This window comes from Mytilus edulis, chromosome 4 (assembly GCF_963676685.1).
Source record: "Mytilus edulis chromosome 4, xbMytEdul2.2, whole genome shotgun sequence".
Taxonomy (NCBI): domain Eukaryota; kingdom Metazoa; phylum Mollusca; class Bivalvia; order Mytilida; family Mytilidae; genus Mytilus; species Mytilus edulis.
The window spans coordinates 8,187,443-8,208,221 of NC_092347.1; the positions used below are offsets into that span (position 1 = coordinate 8,187,443).

At 30.6% G+C, this 20,779-nt stretch overlaps 1 protein-coding gene across 11 annotated transcripts in view; it reads right to left on the minus strand.

Annotated features, from left to right (window-relative positions):
• The window catches only part of LOC139518856 (semaphorin-1A-like), an 84,924-nt gene that overhangs the window by 25,871 nt on the left and 38,274 nt on the right, over positions 1-20,779 (minus strand). For 5 of the 11 annotated variants that reach the window (XM_071310487.1, XM_071310486.1, XM_071310493.1 and 2 more), the window contains 4 exons: positions 15,089-15,174; positions 9,220-9,245; positions 5,535-5,573; positions 2,467-2,581 (listed from right to left, as the gene is read on the minus strand). In XM_071310487.1, the coding sequence (XP_071166588.1) occupies positions 2,467-2,563 (97 nt within the window). In that variant the 5' untranslated portion in view covers positions 2,564-2,581; positions 5,535-5,573; positions 9,220-9,245; positions 15,089-15,174. Of the gene's footprint in view, positions 1-2,466; positions 2,946-5,534; positions 5,574-7,278; positions 7,446-9,219; positions 9,246-15,088; positions 15,175-20,779 lie in introns of those variants that run through there. The other 6 variants (XM_071310488.1, XM_071310489.1, XM_071310494.1 and 3 more) reach the window with 4 other exon arrangements.

The following is a 20,779-nucleotide window of genomic DNA, read 5'->3' on the forward strand; positions in this document are numbered from 1 at the left end:
TCCTATAGCTAGTAGAGAATCCCTTAATTCTTTCCAGAATTTGATCTTGACCAATAGTTCTTAGTTGTTGAACCAAAAATGAACTTAGGTTGTCTTTTAGATATTTCAGGTTTTCAGAAAAGGCTACATTTTTAAGACAAGATAAGAATTTTATAAAATGCTGGGTTTATTTTTTCTACAGACTGCAGTCTTAAAATTAAATGACAAAAGAAGTTTTGATATCAGGATCTTAAATCAGGACTTCCCCCCTCCAGATAATTTATGGATATGTATGCATTCATATTTTTTGGCTGGTGGTCAAATGATGATTTACAATTAGATTACTAGTAATTAAACCAGAATATACCTCCTCTCCCATTCATATACTGATGTAGTTGTGATTTACTTGATTTTGGCCACTGGTCAAACAATGACATAGAATTAGATTGACCATAATTAAACCCGATGATAGTGCACTACAGGATTCACACTTTATGATCTTATCAACAAATTACATGGTCAGTTAGTGGTCACTATAGACTTATCTCTGTTGTAATGAGGATTTGATGGCCAGTCAGTGGTCAGGGAATCTGCTTTATCACTTTAGATAAGAGGTCATTGTTTACATAAACCCCCTAAAACTATATCTTACTTAGCACTAGGATAATGAATGGGCTAAGCAGTGGTAACATATGCCCTCAATGTAAAAATATCCATGGTTTAGATTTGAAAAAAAGAATTTTTTGAAGTACTGACTGGGTACATCTTTTTAGAGTATTCAGGAACAAATCTTTCCTGTATTCATTTGCACTCACTCAAGAAATTTCCAACTTCATTTAATTTTTAATTTCACAAATGATGTAATTTACAATGACTTAAAATGACGATTTTATGTTTTAAGATTGTCTTCTTACGTAAACAAGTAAATAAAACTGCATGAAAACTTGATATAGACTGATGTATTTTGTTTGATATTAGATCACATCTGTCTCATAGCTACCATCCCTATAGTGAATGAATAAAACACAAAACATATGCAAAAACATGTCAGTTTTATGAAAATGACAAATGTTCTATTTTGTCAGAATGTCAGAAAAAAAAATCTTCTTATAACAGTAAGCTGGTTAGAAAAGGTGTAAAATTTGGTAATATATTATATGGTAATATGCTAATGAGGTAAGGTGAAAAATAACAAATAAGATATTTATCAAGCCTATCCTAGTAGCTTATTGAAGATGATACGGAGAACAGAATCATAATAGCGTGTAAGATGTGACACTTTAAAATTCATCCTTCACTTCATGCATCAAAGACCTTGAGCCTAAACCAAGTTGTTAAGATATTTACATCTTCTTTTCACCTGAAGTAGAGATTTGTGTTTAGGCAATCAGAAATCCCCCCAATTCATGACTTAAAACTTTGAAACCAATTTAAGGTGACATTTGGTCAACTGACACTAATATTGCTTTTAGTAAAAGCTTATGACTTTTGGTATATACATGTATATCTAAGAAATAATTTTTCTTTTGAGACATGTTAATTAGAAATAACTTTTAATCCTTAATCTCACTTATATTTCTTTTCAATTAGGTATTACGCAACACCCCAAGCTGACAAAATGTTGTTTCATGATTACTTTTACTCTTACGAAAAAATTAATTCTGAAATTTGACATATTATGAAAACAATATTATTTTAGAATTACGTCACGAATAATGATTTTTTTTTTATCGTAAATAAATTTCCAGATATTTAGTTTATTTCTTTTTCTTGTTATGCAAATTTTCAATTGTTTTATTAGTAAAAAAACCCAAAACATCCTGTATCATTTTCATTAACTACTCATCCTTTTTAAAGAAATATATCCTTAAAATAATGTAAAAAGTGAATAACCGTCCAATTAACCGATCGACCTATTAAAGGATCACTAGTGCCGTCTAAGTTTTATTGAACTTTCTATTGATATAACATGTCAACTTTCAAGTGCTTTTATCTAAGGAAAGTTCAAGTAGTAAGGCCAATCCACACCTGTGTCATCAAAATCACTACCCTCAAATATAATGGTCCTAACTTTCAATTGCTATCATAAAATTTTATGGTCTAGTTTTATTTGTTTTGATGAGTTCATATCCCCAATAACTTTACTCAAGTGTACAAAATATACTATTCTCTTTTCAATAGTAAAAAGTGTTCTGCCACCACTCAATATTTTAAGTTCTTAGTGTTCATGTTGTACAATCTTGTACTTTTCTGTGTAAATATTTACAGAAAATTGTTTGTCGTCTTATGAACATTTTGATCTAGTCTCGTGTTTGAACCCTTATCTTTATTCGAAAAGTTGAATAAGTTTTACTATTTTTCTACTAGATGTTAGTATTTAGTAAGCTATACAAACTTTTTCAGTGAAACACATATGTTTAACATTCAGAATTGCAGCATGAGTTACTGCTATTTTTTTTTAATATTCTATAATCGATATAAACTTACCAGTAGTTTTTAATATCAGGTTTGCTGAATTGTCAAAAAATGCTACAGATAGTCCCAGGATAGCTAATAATACTGTTAATACTCCTAATAAATCCATCCTGTTCTGTCAATTAAGCTGTAAAAAGATGTTACTTTGTTAAATCTAAATACCTTTAGACTAAAATCAATATTTTCTCACTAAATATATGTCGTAAAAGTAAAATCCAAATTGTACAATATGAAATATAGAAAACACACTGTTTATGTGACACAGATGTTCGTATCAAAGGTTTCCACTGTTCAGGTAGATGTATAAAGATAAAATTCACTGAATGTCAAATGTTTTACTTGTCAATGCATAATCCATGAATCTACAATATTTGACATTTCTTTTTACAATTATCAAAATCCTTCTGGTAACAAATATTTCCAGTATATAAAAAAACAAGTTATAACTCTAGGGCCATGTGTGATGATTATAAATCTGTTGATAGTAAACTGTTGTTGTATAGTGTAAACCTGAACTGCTCTCTGATTGGCTGACTGTCAAATCATTCCATGGGGCATTCAATGGGGTTAATCAAGCAGAAAAATAATTACACACACTATAAAACAAAACAATAGCTATGTGACAAAGCAAAATCAATTATCTTTTTAATTAGATCATTCTTTGTTTGTAGAAACAGTTAAAATAATTACTTATCATATTTTAATATTGTCTATTGATTTTTATATAACCTTAGGTACCCTCATTTCCCTTTGATTGACAGCCTTAATATGGGGTTTTGTAAACATAAGTTAGTATAATACTTTATACAAAAGTAAACTATTGAAAAACATTTGCCTCTATCAAATCCTTTTTAGCAACTATCACTCTGTGTTTATTTAGTGACCGAAAAGAAAATGTATTTGTTCAAACTTGATAAACAAATGGTTTCAAGAAAGCAAAGGGTCTTTTTCGCTATAGTCTTTACTCCAAAGTTCTTTTTAAATTTTTAATCCCTCATTTCAACAAATCTTTAAAAACTATTGTCAACATTAAAATGGTAAATTAGTCGGAGCTTTTAGTTAGTAATGAATTTTGGAAGTATATCACGCCATATTGAGGTCGACAGTGCTGGGGGTTCAGATTTCACCGCAGGGGACATAACAAGTTTGGTAATGTTTACATACAGAATTACACAAAACAATTAGATTTATTTCACTTTCATTGTCTTAAGTGTATACAAGAAAACAAAGAGTGGAGACACTAGGAGAAGGTTTTGTAATTGATCCCTTCCTCTAGAACAATACCGTTACTAAGTTAAGAACACTCTATAATTAACACTTAATTCTAAAGAAACTGTTTAATTGTATTAGTAACTTACACCTTGGTAATAAAACAAATTAGATGAAACTCACATTTGAAAAAGACTTTGATCTAGAGTTCAAAATGTGTATTTGTTCTGGTTAAACTGTTCTTTTCAACCTTAGAAGTCATGGTACATAAATAATGCATCAATTTTATATGTAAAACAAATATTAAAATAAGTCAGTAAAACTGAAATTGATTAATTAAGAATAAATTCTAATTGACTACAGAATTATGGACCTTTTATAAAAATATCAATATTCTGTTCAAGTACAATAGAATTGTTTTAATGAACTTGAAGTTATTTAAATAATTTAACAAAAAAATACAAATGATGCTAGATAGTTGAAAAAATATAAAAAAAAAAAAAAAGTGAGGAAAAACTGTTAAGGCTTTAAATTTTAGATATTGTTCTTAGTAAACAATTTTTAGATTGGATCTTATATGTCTTATATGTTTGTGTCATAGGATTTTACTAATATAGTGTTTTTCTTTAAAATTTTTGATTGCTGAACTAAAAAATAAATGTCTATAATTAAGTTTAAATAAAGAGTCCTTTAAAATCAGTAGTTTAAATAATTCAGAAAAAAATGATGTTGAAATCTTAACGGTGATTACTTCACGCTGCACCTGATATTTCCCAATGTACGAGTGTGATTTAATTTACCCAATATTACACAAAAGTGTGAGGATTGATAAGTCAACATTTAGGTAGATAACCACCCGTACACACAGGTAAAAAGAGAAGCACTATGAGTCACGATAGCGTCTATTTGCTTACCGGGAAGCAATACTCAAAACTGATCAAGGTCACAAGGACTTTGATCGGTGGTGTAAAACCCTCTGTATGTCTTTAAATACACTTCCTTCAAAATCAAAGAACAAGATAAAAGGTGTCAAAAGTAAGCGAGCCTAAATGATAACAATGTACTTTAATTTTTGTTTCTATTTGCCGCAAGCAAAGTCAAAAATTAAAAACCTACAAAAGGTGATCAAAAATGGTTACTTTGTAATAGTCAATCAATTCTTTAATCGCTCTTTGTGTAAAAAAGTCGTGTTGATGCCCTAGGTACTTAACAACTGTGAAATAATGACTGTAGTAATTACATATTTATATTTGGCTTTGTAAAGGTATTCTATTATTAATATATATATATATTGACTAATATACTAGCCTAGATCAAAAGGCACACATACAAACATGCATTACAAGTCAACCATACAGCCCTACAGAAAACATGATGTAATGTGTGTTATTAACATTTTTGGTCCATATTTAAAACTGAAGGATAAGCCAATATGGAGGAACCGAAAACTTAAAAAGAAATATAAATGCAGAAAAAAATCTAAATCATATTTTATATATTTCCAGATATTTAGTTCTTAAATTTAAAGGTAAATTGAACTTGTTACCTTATAAACTGCCAACGTGCAGATGTGCATACCATTCTAGCTGGTATAGATAATGGGTTTTAGCACCGTATAATTTTGACAATATTTCCATTCAGCCAAATCAAAAACACAAGGCATTACTAAAAATTGTACAAAATGAAAGTTTTGCATTAAGTGATAGCCTGTATTGTGCATAAACATGATAGTAGTAACTTTGCATTAAAGTATTACCAAGTTTGTGATGGTTAAATTTGTGCATACAAATGATAAGAATTTTGTATTTTGTTACTTAGCAAAATGTGAATGCAATTAACTTCATACTTAAAAACAGCAAATCTAAACTTACCAATTTTTAAGTTGACATCAACTGTTGTTTAGTTAGCACCTGAAATGAAAAAAAAGACTACTTTAATGTTTCTTTTGCTACATGAAATATTTGAAAGCTTATATACTGACAGCAATCAGACATTTACAAGGAAGAGTCTACAATTACTTATCAACCTCAGGGATTAAATACTGGGTGACAAAAGAGAAAGCCTTGCTTTTCCATCTATAACTTAGTGTTTCCTAACTGCCCAAATGCACCTTAAAATTGAGAATGGAAATGGGGAATGTGTCAAAGAGACAACAACCTGACCATAGAGCAGACAACAGCAGAAGGTCACCAACAGGTCTTCAATGCAACGAGAAATTCTCGCACCCGGAGGCATCCTTCAGCTGGCCCCTAAACAAATATATACTAGTTCAGTGATATTAAAGTCCAGTTTTATATGCTTGATGAATTTTGCACTTTTGCTAGCAGAACCTAGTGCTGAATGATATTCAGATGACCATTGAAATAAGTTTGACAAATGTCCAGTAAAGATGACCATATGATCTAACAAATGCATGACTCTTTATTAGATAAGCATATTCAGTGAAAAAGATAATTTCCAGGATCACTCAACAATGAAGTGAGATTTACATGGATTAACACTAGTTAGTTTAAATATGACCGTTAAACTTAATAAGAAAATTTAAAGGAAACCCCAGAATACCTCAATGAAACAAAACCACAATGACACAAAAAACAAAACACATCTACAGGTTAACATATAGACTTCAACAATAGTCTATGTGTCTATGTACAATATTTCTAAATTCACCCTAGTATATTAAAAACCTTTAATCTAGCACGGAATCAAGAGAAATTATGCACATGATGCTAGTTTTATATTAACTGTTTGTTTATGTTATGGACTTAATACATACATCTAGCATAAAGTACCTGTATTCACATGTTTTTGAGTCTGCAAGAAGGAAAATTCAAACTAAATAGACTTTAAAAAACATGGTCAAAATAGAAAACAGATATAATGTGTAAGAAAAATTTGTAAAAAGAATGAATTGTTATTAGATATGTTCAGTTCTTATTTTTCTCATTTTTATGAGAAGCTATATTTTTCTCATTTTTATGAGAGAAGCTATTTTTGCAAGTTACAGCACCTGAAGCTAAAGGCTTAACTTATAATTGCTATAAGTATTACATCATTCTTACTACAGCTTCAAAATATTGCATCAGCGACAGGATGTAAATCTAGAGACGTAAGTCGTTAATGCTGCTATTTTAGTTTTTACGTAAGTCGTTAATTCTGCTATTTTAGTTCATGTTGTATTATGTGCGCTCTATTTATCAACTTGACATTAGATCAATTTTTTGCACAGCAATAGCACTTGCGGCATGTTCAATTAAGATTTGTGAAAAGAAACCAATCGCCAATCAATTTTTTCCATTACATCGTCAAGTTTTCAATATGGTGCATCATGCATAAACCCTTTAATCCTTTCTTTACATGCAACATGTTGTATCATAGATATTAATGCTTGCACTTGATGGCATCGACATGCATTAGCAGGTTGCATGCAATAATAGTGTGCAGGTATGTAATTATCAAGGGACAGGTAAACAATCTAATGAACCTGATTACAGGTAAAAAGGAAGCTTACAGCGTACACCTGTAATCAATTGTTAAGAAAACACGTACACCTGTACAAACACGTAATGCTTCAAAGTTTCTAATATTAATGCATATAAGTTAATTTTACCTTACCTTTTTCTGTCACAAAAATTTAAGCAAAATTGTTAAACTCCTATATTTCCAGATTCATTTTTGCTCGCAAAAACTTAAGTAAACATTATAGTATTCTTGATAGTAAACAATTAGGCGGGAATCAGCCAATGGAAATAGCTGGGCTCATTTTCTCCCATAATCCACTTGTTCCCAAACTTCGATGCGATAATGTTTTATAAATCCGATCTTCCTCTCACCTGGATAAGTGTTGATTAAATTTTTACAGGTGAACGAGATTTGATGATTTAGGACGGGTCAAGTTGTCCAACTGTGCTTGACCACAGGGCTATTTTTTACAAATTTTTGGCTATGTCATTATTACAAATCAAACAAAGATTTTTATCCAGTCTATCGCCTGATCTAATGAAAATAATAGCTGATTTTAGGAGACGAAATCTTTCACTGATCATTTGACAAACATTGTAACATATTCTATAAGAAGTTGTAACATTTTATAGCAAACTGAATAAGTGGACATAAATGAAATTATATACGTCTAAATCTAAATAAAATGTAGGACTGTTAACTTAAATCAAAAAGGTTTAGCAAAAATATATATATGTTTTAATAAGGGAAATATAAATGGAACTAAATTTTGTCCAAACTAACAACCAATGTTAAAATTACAATCAGTCAAATTTTAACAGTCATTTTAACAGTCATTTTAACAGTCATTTTTGCCCACAAGACCGAAAAAACTATCTGGTAACAAAAGGGCGGCAGACATCTATGACACCTAATTGTGGTATTGTTAAGGATTGGAAATGTATTCATAGTCACCAGTGACATAAAATATTTATTTCTTAAATGATCTTTTGAGGTCTCAGTAACCTTCAATAAAAATAAATATTCATGTGCACACTATTCTGTTAAATACAAACAACATCTGCAGGTCTACATGTATGCATTAATCATTTGTGTATACTAGGGAAATGTTTTTTGACATGCATGTTTTATTGCAGTAAGTGTCGTTGGTCACACAGTACGTAATTAGTACTTTCTAACTGGTGCAGGTCCTAAGTACAAATTCAATTGCTCAAAATGCAATTACACTGCACAATTTTAACCTTGACTTAATGGGTTACTAAGGTCAAGTTTAGCTCGACCTGATCGTAGGTTTTAAAATAAAGCACTTTTCATAGTTACTTCCAACATGGTCTAATCTCCAGATCAAGTTTGGCTTAATCTATAGAAAGGATTGTTACAAGAATTTACAATGATGTACTAAGACAGCTAAGATTATAGCATAGGAAAATTACAAATTTAAGTCTTTGAATGTATATTTTCAATAGCATTCAACATTGAAGTATTTCAAGATCTGGTGGTCATCTCAAATTTTTGATGGCTGCTTAAACCATAATTTAGAAAGGCCAGTTATATTATCATCTCCCGCAATATATACCCTAGTCTAGGTTTCCTAGAAAATGCTTTTAACATGAATTTCTCATCCTGTTATTGTACAAATCTTTAACAGGAACAGCCATACTAAATTTAAGAATTGCAACCAAACCACAATGTTTTTAAAAATAAGACCATGCATCATCATCTTTGTATAATACATGTATCAATCAATGTCAATTTATTCACAACTTTTCTAGACAAGGAGATTTAGGACTTTATATATCGAATAGCACTTTATTTCCGTCTTTGTTTGGTTATGTTTGTTGTTGCTTTACTTTCTCATTGACAATCTTGTTTTAGTCATAGTATGTAGTCCATTGTTGAGAACCGTATGTTGACCTCTAGCGGTTTTTGGTTTATTTGGAGTTCTTCGAGTTGGCTTCCCATAAATATAAACAAAACATCTCATTTTAGTCATATCCAGAAAAATCTTGACTAAGCTGTAGCAAAGAAATTTGATTGAACTCTCCAATTAATATGACCTCTTTCTTGACCTTAAATGACAAATAAAAGACTTACCATAAATGGTCTTGTCATTTTTCTCCCTGAAATAGAATATAATATTCTGTACAAATCTTCATATACAAAATTTTAATGTAATCACAAATTAATAGTCTTTTATCGTAAAGAACATTAATACAAAATGAAAAATTAAGTAGTCTATTTTTCAACAAAATGAAAAATGAAGTAGTCTTTTTTCTTAAAAGTCTCAACAATCATACCACCATAGAGTAAAACAATCTAAAATAAGACACAATATATCAGAGGGAGCTTTACCTTCAGCCATGTATTAATTCATGTGAATGTTGTCTTGACCTAAGGTAATAGAAGGAAAAGAATAATGTTCTCATATCTACCGAGGATCTTACAGAAAAGCATGTCTTTCTGACTTTGGATTTGCCGTGAGGTGTGGGAGTCACCTCATTCTTGACAACCATGCATTGACATTTGTGATCCTACACGTAAGCATGAGAAAAAGGTAAAATGCAGTTCTGGTATAAATAATTAAGAAACAACAACCTGGCAGCACAATAAAACCAGAAAAGACATATAAAGGTAAACTTGTGGTCTTATATGATAGACCAGAGTCTACAGCATATGGCAAACTCTGTAAGTGACAGATTTAAGAGGTGGACTAGAGGACTTGTTTCCCCTTCTTTGATCGTAAAAAAAACCAAACCCACATTTTCTTGTATAAAATCGTCAAAGACAATTTGACTTCACTGGCCTATTTTCTCTAAACAGATACCATATATCCCCCTGGCCCCAGGAGTCTGTAGAGAAGTAAACAATTTTCACAGAGACTTTTCAAAATTTGCCATTAACACTTTTTTTTTTATAAAGGACACAATTTCTACCATAAATAATATGTAAACAAAGACTACATAATTATGTACATGAAGAGGTTTATATTTTGGTGTCTTTCCAGCTCAATTTTAGATCTTTTAGATAAACAAAATCATTGCCAATTTGATCTATAACTTTAAAGCTTTAAAAACCTCAAAAACATGCACAGACACCAATAAACCATCTCAATTAAAGTCCAAAGACTTGGTCACTATTGTGATATAAGGGTTTGTAAAAGTAAAAGTTTAGACTCATAAGCATCTACAAAACATTTCATCTTAAGAATATACAAAAGTTTGTTGACCAAAACCATTTTACAAAGATCTGTACTTATAAAAACAAGATAAACTGTATTAAGCAATATCACATACAAAGATCAGGATGATAACAGGTATTTTGGAGCATGAAAAATAGTGACTCTTAATTTAGGTCTAGAATTTCTACGAATGTGCTTTGGCATAATAAACAAGACATGTTTAGATGCAATACTATTATGTCAGAAGAATTACTATCTATATTCAGTACACTGTTATTTGTATGTAGCAGATATCTATATTAAGTACACTGGTATTCCGTGGTACTAGATACCTATATTATAAATGCAAATTTAAGTGTCCAGTTGATCATCTTGATTTGCCAATTAGTTTTCTGGCAGACAACATGTAATTACGACTCATCGTAAAATATAATGATACGATTACCACAAATATGATATCGATTTGTTTTGTCAAATTTTTGATGGTGTCGTTAAAATATGATTAGTTATCTATATTCCAATCTGTCAAACCATGACATGGTGTTGTTGTTATATATGTCCGAACTATAATGATTTTTCCCCGTCATCAAATAACTGATGAATATCTTTCCAGGGGTATGACATCAAGATCATAATACGATGGTCCATAAAACTTGGCTGTGGTGTCAAATGACTTTGACCTGAACAGGAAGTGGACTGGGCTAGAAATTGTCAACAGCAGACGACACGTCCAGGGACAAGCAAATATCGAAAGTCATAAAGATGACCACTGATTGACAAATATCTGGAAGGTTTTTGCAATAATTTTGCCCCACACTGCACGATTTGCGTCACTACCTGGTTAATATAAACCTTCCTTGATCCCTCCAATAAATTATGGAAATTTCATAAATGTTTAAATTTCAATTCACTTGCTTTGATAAGAGTTTCTTTATCAAAACTTAGATGATTTTGATGTCACCATAAAGGGTTAAAGTCATAATTTATCCAAGGTTGAAATTTTATATTCCTATGCAGTGGTCTCTTTTTACTATCAGTAAGGTAAAACAAATTTTTTTAATAAAACAAACAAAACTGCACTTAAATCTTGTGGAAAAAATAGTCCAGTTAACTTGTCAGAAATTGCCTCGAGGCCTTGAATCTGAGGTCTTAGTATACATGCATTCATCTATGACAACAAGACAGCTGACAACAATTTACAAATTTATAACTGTACTTTAAAATCTTTATAAAATTTATCATTTTTCTCCTTTCCTAAATAATTAGATGACGTCATATTATACCAACAGAGACAGAATGATATAGTGGTGAATGGATGGCCCTACAATCTGTATAGTAAATCAGCCTTCAGTCCTATTTCAGGGTTGCTCGTGTTCTGATTTCAACCATATACTAACCTCAAAAACAATGAATGAATGATAAGGGAACTGTGATCCCATTTTCATATGACAGTACATGATATAACTTTATCCTTGAACAACTCATGGTTTCACTTATTGCCATTGAATCTGTATTTAAACAATTTTACAGAAGAAAAATCCATTCTAGCAATCATTTGTTTTGCAGGGTCTCTGATAGAACTTCCTGTGATTTCTTAAAAATATATTTTCAGGATTATAAGATTGATAAGAATACCTTGCTAAATTTTCAAAGGCAAACAAATAATCCAAACAAGATTGTCAGATGGAATACCAGTATTTCAATTCTTAATCTGTGTTGCCTGCCATACATTTCATCAGAGTGTAATGTTTATATATTGTTCTCATAAACATGTCACTCTACTGAGCTTTAAAATGCTTTCTACAATAACAGCAATTTCAACTGTATCCAGAATCCAGATAAACTTGAACATAAATTGAGGTATAATTTTGAGACACTCACAAGTGGCATACACCATTCTTGGGGATGATGTATATATCCAACTCATGTAAGGACAGTGTGTTGCTTTAGGAAAGAAAAGGGCTCCTTATAAACATCATTTGAAGGCTCATTTCACATGCATGCCCTGGCTTAATTTCCTACCCTACCCAGATCTCAAAATCCTTCTTTTTACTATCTCATCCCAACTTGATTTGCATTTGCATATTTTTTTTTAACTATTCCATGTCCATTCATTGGGGTTTCTAAGCCAATTATCTAAACCAATCTTCTGTTTTGAATTCAATAATAATATGGTCAGGTTGACATTGCAAATTCAATTTCCCTTTCAATCTATGACCACACATTCTCATATGAAATTGAAAATAATAATCAAGAAATCAGCATCTATTTCTTTAAAATTTGTTGATATTCAAAGCGTTAGAATGTTCCATCAAATGTCATTTTAACTTGTTTCTTGTCAGTTTCTACTTCAAAAACCTCTCAACTATATAACAAACATTGATCTAAAATTAAATTTAACTACAGAACTTCAATCCAGTTTTCTCTTTGCTGTCTCTCCATAAATTTGATTACCAGTGAAACATCATTGAACCAAGAATGGTATTCCAATACAAGTAATTCAATTACAAAACAATAAACCTCTTTTTATTTCTGTCGGAACTTTCAGATAGAGAAATCATCTGAAGAAATCGAGAGTTTTTCTCACACAAAAGAACATTTCCAAAGCAGTAATTATACTAAGGGAGTTGTGTTATTTCAGACTTCAGTAAGTGATAAAAGTTCCGGCACTGTAATTTTTGCCAACATTTGACAAGAAAACAGCCATATGAATTGATATAAATTTGCATGCAACTGTTAATTTTAAGTATTAGCCAAGAAATTCTCATTTTATTGTAAACTTGTGGTGAAGCGATAATTGGTTTAAAAAATCAATACAAAAAAATCAGGATTAAACTATTATATATCATATATAAAATCTTCAAGAAAATTTACACCTGGCTTTTAACATATTCCCAAGTGTAAAGAAATTTAACATCCACAATATATTTTTTGTAATATTGTGTAAAAGTCTTTTGTATGACAATTAATGGAGAGATTTTAAGATTAAATCACGTTTACCAACATGTTCAATACAAATTGGATAGGATTAAATATGGTTTTCTATCTGCTAGATTTGTACCTACTAAACTATACATTATATTGACAAAGATGAACAAAACGGGATCATCATTATTATAAAGATTAGTAAAAGTTACGCCAAAGGCATTTTGCATATTTGATCAAGAGGAAAACAAAAATACTAAAGAAACTGCGGCTGATTACCATTATTTTTAAGATGCTTAATATTTATTACAAAATCATTGTGGTATATTTCAGCTTTTTCTTACTGTTAGGAACAATACTGCTGAATACTGAATTATTTCCCACTCAAAATTTTATAATAGGCCTAATTTACCACAGCAAATAGTTGAACATATGTCAAATGAGTTAAAAAAAAAAATATGATTTTGTTAATAGTATTTGAAATAATATCTCTCAATTTTTGAAAGCAATGTACATGTAAACATAACCGAATGTTTACAAAATCTATAGATGAGAATCTTCCCTAGAAGGCATGTAGCTTGCCACAGAAAGAGACAAAGCCATGTGCTAGCTCTGCCTGACTGAAAGAAAAGCAGACAGGTGGTTTAATTGATGTCAGAGGTGGACAACTTTACCTCTAGTAGCTATGTATGTGGAAGTGATTTATCAGGCTTTACTTGTAATGGACAAGGTGAAGTGTGATAATGGACAGTGTAGATGTGTCCAGGGGACAGACAGTGACCTCTCAGTTCTAACTGGACAGTGCATAGGCGGAATTAGGGGGGCTCTGGGGGGCCCGGGCCCCCACTTTCGTTTGAAAAATTTGGTTGATTATATAGGGAATCACTGAAGCATGACTGGAGAGGCCCCCCCCCCTTTAGGTCAGTCAGCGGGACCCCCTTAGGAAAAGTTCTGTATCCGCCACTGGGACTGCATCCTGATAAAAAGAATAAAAAAGATAAAAAAGAACAATATCAAGCAACAGAATGAAGTATGACTATTCCAACAATCTCAGGTTCACAAAGCTCCTTGATTTTAATAATATGTAGAATTTCTAACAAAGCTAAACACATTTTGTTTTAAGCAACTTGTCATAGTGTGAATATTTTTTTTTAGAAAAATAAAGACTGCTCTTTGGTTGGGTTGTTGTCTCTTTGACATATTCCCCATTTCCATTCTCAATTTTATGGTTCATCCGATTTGTTTTAATATGTGTTAAGTTTAAAACTTTTAAAGATTAAGATATAACACAGAAGAAAATATGTTTTGATATAACATATATTGCCCCTGTTTGAAATGAGCAGATTTAAAAGTTGACATAATACCTAATTTGAAATTAAATGCAATTCTAACTTAAATGTCCGATTTCATTGTTCAATTAGGATTCAAATTTATATAAATATCAATGAATTAATTAGCTAACGTAAAATGTCAGGTAGCTTGGGCACTCTAAACTATGTAAATAACAACCAAATTGTTTTTACAGTAATTTGTTACACTTTTCTTGAAACAGCTTACATACGAAGAAAAAAATGTAGAAAGAAAAAGAAGAGAGACACCCCCTAAAAAAGTAAAAATTGACCTTCCTGTCATAAAATTGATTTTTTTTAATTTGACAAACTCTAATTGATATTTAGAGTCGACAGCTAAGGTCTTTTGGTCTAAAAAGTTATAAATTAAAGTGTATATTTGTAACTCAATAAAATGAAATCTAAAAAATAAAGGGTCAAAATGACCTCTACAATGTCAAAAGTATCCTTGGTCAACTTTTAAAAAACTTTATAAACAGCCACTTGAAAAATTAAAGAATTTCACACCTACATTCCAAATAACATGCCAGAAAATGGCATGCCCCCAGTAAACATGGACATATATGGCCACTGGCTTAATTCAGAGTCTCCTTCACCCTGCAAGTAGAAAAATAATACAAATATACTGACGAAGCAGATTTAATATGTCCACTCAACCAACTAACCAGCTTAATTAGTGAAAAGGAATATAATATCACCTGTTTTAAGGCTTACATCTTACTTAACTATCTGTAATCATTCTCTTAGTCCAAAACAAGATTACTTAATCCATTGTCGTCACTGTATTGCCCACTTTTTAATTTCTTTGTATGTCAAGATGGCTTTAAATTCTTTACAATAAATTCTGATTATATCTTTGTTTTGTTTTGATTTGACACTTGCACTCCTTTCCTATGCAATGTTTCAAACAACAAACTGAAGTGTTTATACAAATTTCAAATATTGTTTATTATTTCTGTTTAGTAAGAAATAAATAACCCAATTTCTTGCTGTGCAGTTGATGTAAATTTGAAATAAACAAACGATAAAAACATTTAAAGTGTTTAGACTAAAAACATTATAAACCTTTCTATACTCTCTGCAGTAACAACAACACAAGAATAAGCATGTAAACAGTCATCCATGTTATTTATTGACAGGTAAAGTCTAGTGTTGAGTATTACTGCTGCAGAAAATGCAGGATGGTTGTTTGGGTAAGATAACGTAAAAATATTTTTTTGAAATAAGTCAGGAATCTGATGTTCAGTTGTAACTTGTTGTTGTCTGTTTTTGTGATTCATAAGTGTTTTTCGCTTCTCGTTTTTATATAGATTAGACCCTTGGTTTTCTTGTTTGAATGGTTTAACACTTGTAATTTTTGGGGCCCTTTATAGCTTGTTGTTCAGTGTGAGCCAGGGCTCCATGTTGAAGGCTGTATCTTGACCTATAATGGTTAACTTTTATAAATTGTAACATGGATGGAGAGTTGTCTCATTGGCACTCATACCAAATCTTCCTATATCTATATTTGTATATGGAATAGTATTTGATTAATTAGACACATAGTATCTAAGAGAGTATGCACAGTTACTGAAAGCTAGTTCAATATAAAAAAGAAGAAGTCATGCCATTACCAATGAGGCAATTCTCCACAATAGACCAAATGACACAGAAATTAACAATTATAGGTCTCCATACAGCCTTCAACAATGAGAAAAGCCCATACCAAATAGTCAGCTATGAAAGGCCCTACAATGCCTATCACAACTAATAAATCAATAATGTTCTCACTGACTAAAGTATCAATAAGTACACATCCAAGGTATTTAGTGATTGTTTTGTGCTCCTATACAATGGTTACAATCATGAGTAGGTGAGATTTATTATGGACAGGGCTGGATTTATTGGGGTTGAAAATAATGAATTTACTTTTAATATCAACATTAAACATGCTGAAGGCCTTCAACAAACACATAAGATCTATACAGATTAAGCTTCTAGAATATTTTTGCATTAACATTCACATCTACTTTATTCATTGATTCAAATATGAATTCAAAAATTAAATGAAGCAAATGAGTACACAGCCTATCACTTCAAACTTGAAATAACTTTTAACAAAAAATACATGCTCAAAAACACAATGAGCATGTCTTATCGAGACATTTACAAGTTCTGATGAACCACACAATTTGGGTCAAATTTGGCATATATTTTAAAAAAAGTTCACATAATAGATATAAGAAGATGTGGTATGAATGCCAATGAGACAATTGAGTCCATCCAAGTTACAATGTGTAAAAGTTAACCATTATAGTTCAAAGTATGGTCTTCAACACAGACCCTTGGTTCACACTGTACAGCAAGCTATAAAGGGCCATAAAAGTGACTAGTGTAAAACCATTCAAACAGGTAAACCAACAGTCTCATCTATACAAAAACAATAAACGAGAAATGAGAAACACTTATGAACCACATCAACAAAAGACCACTGAACATCAGGTTCCATAAACTATGTTCCAAGTTTGAAAAGTACCTTGACCAAAAACTTATGTCTGTTACAAAAAAGAAAGAAAAATACACTGACAGACTGTCAGACTGGAAACATAATGCCATTTATAATCTTATACAGAGGCGGGGTAATTAAATTTCATGTTCATACATTTATTTTTAAAAATTCTTAAACTAAATACATTGGGTGTTTCTAATTGATTTTAACCAATTAATGCATATAAAATATGTTTTTGTCTGATATTTTGGCGTCACTGCTCACAACATGTAAATTATCATAAATTAGTGACAGGATAACACTTAGTATATTTTTATAATTTTGTATAATTTTAACCAAGACATGTGTTTTCTTACTGCGATAGAAATTGAACTGAATAACTTTTTCATTTATAAGGATATAAAAAAAACCTACAATAGTACACATCATAAAGTTTTGATATTAACATCACTGTAAACACGAGTCTATGAACCATATATAGACATTTTATTTCTTTACACATTTATAGTTGTTTTCGTATGGCATGACACATCTTCATTGCTAGTCCACCTACTACTATTGGTGTTCGACACACAAAATACATGAAAAAATCACAATTAATAAATCTAACATTGATATCCTTGGTACGAAGTTGTTAGTATTCACAATCAAGACACATGAATCCAAAATAGAAAGTCGTGGGGATTTATATATATCATTTCTCAAAGTCTACTTAGTACATTTGTATTTTGAAATGATATGCAAGAACATGAATGGAATCTTAAATTGGATTACATCAAAGTTCTTGTACCAATGATTTATTTGTTTTGTGGTCTACTAACCTTAACCTTTGACCTGATATTCGCCAAAACTTTACTTTATCCACAATGAATACTGTTTTTTTTATCTTTAAGATAATTTCAGAAGATTAAAAGTTAAAACTCCTCCAAATAGTATAGAACTCAATCTTTGACTTTAAAACATGAATAACAGAATTTTGAATCTTCAACTGGCTTTTAAATTTCACTTGTTATAAAAAAAAAAAAAAAATTCTTACCCGTTTTATTAATCTAAAACAGTTACGCTTAATTTTTAAGTTTAAAGTTTTTTAACAGGATTCATGCAAAATAATAATTAGATTTCAGTCTGCATGTTTTGTGTGTGTGGCTTTCAGTGTGCAAGTGTGTAGCTATCCATATATCAATTATCAATATCACCCTTTCAGCCATTAATTCTCTTTACAACTCTCTCCTCTCCTCCTTTTGTTACCGTAAGTTTTATTTCACTTACTTTTTTATTAATTTCCTCACCTTTGCTTCTGGCCCGAGACCACAATTAATTCCTCTATCATTTCTTTATAACGTTTTGTCGCATTAAAATAATTTTGCCTATTCTTTTTGTCTAATTTTTTGTGTGTGTAATGTACAGTACAACTCCAAAAATATATGCAATTTTCAGAAAAATTGCATCTTTACATCATACAAATTTGGCCAATACACATCCATACCCCTATAGGCAAGTCAAGAGATGTTCCGAAAAGTGTAAATATAACCTTTTTGCACCTGGCCTAATCACTCTTTCCTTATTAAAATCAGTTAAAATAAAACATCCAAAAGTTTATTTCAGCTCTCTTCTTTCATTTCCAACCCAGAAAAGCTAAGAAATGAATGAGAAAGGGAAAGAAAAAATACACTATAATTAAAGGGAACTATATTCGTGAACAACGAAACGCGGGGTCATTAATTGTGGTCTTGGGCCTATTAGGGGCCAAAAACTTGACCAATTCCAATAAAACTTGGCATGATTTAAGCTTAGTGTATTATGAGTCAGTTTACAAAGTTTCAAAGCCATATAATATATATTATAGAAAATGTGGCATTTTTTATATCTCAACTTTGGTTGCTGAATTGTGACGTTGAAATAGAACAATTTCAACTTTCAAATTTTGGCTTCAAAAATCCAAAAAAAACACCAAATTGCACTTTTTAATGTCTCAATGGATAAGATATTATCTATTCAAAGTTCATGATAGCATACTTAATGTATGAGACTTATAAAAATTTGACAAAAGTTAATTTTATATGTGCCTATGCCAAAAAATAGAGGTTTTCAAATGAAATGAGGCCTTATATGAAATGTAATATTTTCCACTTACAACAATTTTCTGAAGTTGTTAAATTAAAACAAAACATTTTACATATCATAAATGTTCTTTTGATGTAAATATAAGTTTCAAATAGCATAACACATGAGTTTTACATGGTCTTAAGCAATGTCAAGCTTAAAATAACAAGTTGTCAATTTGGGCCGTTCCCTATATTTCCATATTAAATTGCATATAAATGATATTGGAGATGGAAATATGCTTCTTTTTGCTCAAATCCTTGCTGAGATATGATCAAATATGAAGCCTGGATGTTACAAGACTGTTGCTTTTAACTATATATGTAGAAAGTATGGTCTGATGCAAAGTTTTTTCAATTTACTGTTTAAAACCTGCATGAAATTTCAGTCTTAAAATGCCAATATTTTAACCACCAGCCATCCAACAGAAGAAAATAAAGGTATTCTGTGAAACAGACAAGTTTAAACAACCAGTAATAAGTGCTTTTGATATAGATTCAGTGCAATCTGTTTAAAGAAATACAATTTTTTTAAGGAGGCTCGCGGGTATAAGATTTTCAGAAAAAAATTAAACATTAATTTTTCATTACAAATTTTATTGATTACCTTAAGTAGCTGTTACTTTATCATATGGTACAAAAATCATTCCAAAAAATCAATTCGTGTTGGCCCCAGCGTACTTTTAAAATGTAGATGTCATTGAAAAAACTTTAAATTATCTCCCTTTGGTGCAAAAATGCCATTTTTTTGGCATAAAAATTGAAATATCTTTTTTAACTCATCGGTGACCTATATTTTTTATTGTTGTTTTCGAATAAGCTGTACATAGACTAAATAATTGTAAAATTTTAGCGATTTCTGTAATTAAGTTCTTTTTTTATTTTGATATTGCCGCTATTTCTCCTATTAGTTCAACAGAAAAAAAGGACATTAACAAAAATGTATGCTCCTTTCGAAGGCAGATTGTGAGCGTAAATGAACGGTGACCCCATTTTTTTATTTCATTTTTCTATTAAGTATAAGATAAAGTTCATTTATAGAAAAATATAGTGAAATCCTATATTAAATACAAAATTTCATTTAGACCCGCGAGCCCCCTTAAGTGCATAGAACTTCATATTTCACTTGCTTCATAAGGACCGTTAGACCTAGACTATTAAAACAGCACATTTTGCACTCTTTTAATGCTTTTATCCACTTTTCTTTGTGTTCAGAGTTCCCAAATGAGTAAAACACATGGAATAAATACCACAAACACAAATAGATATCAGAAAAAAAAATGTCAGAGAAAAATTAAGGATGCTGCTTTTGCAAAAATATTGAAAAAAGTGAGAAAGCTACTTTTTGGGCATATCAGCTGAAAAGTGACTTTTTTTACAAATTTCTATCAAATAAAAGTGGAAATCATTTCTTCTCATATAGTTTGACAAATCAATACCAATAGATTATTAAGAGAAGTTGTCAAAGTATAAATTCAAAATTTGCTGAAATGCACCTCTTAGGCCCGAGACCACAATTAATTCCTCTATCATTTCTTTATAACGTTTTGTCGCATTAAAATAATTTTGCCTATTCTTTTTGGCTAATTTTTTGTGTGTGTAATGTACAGTA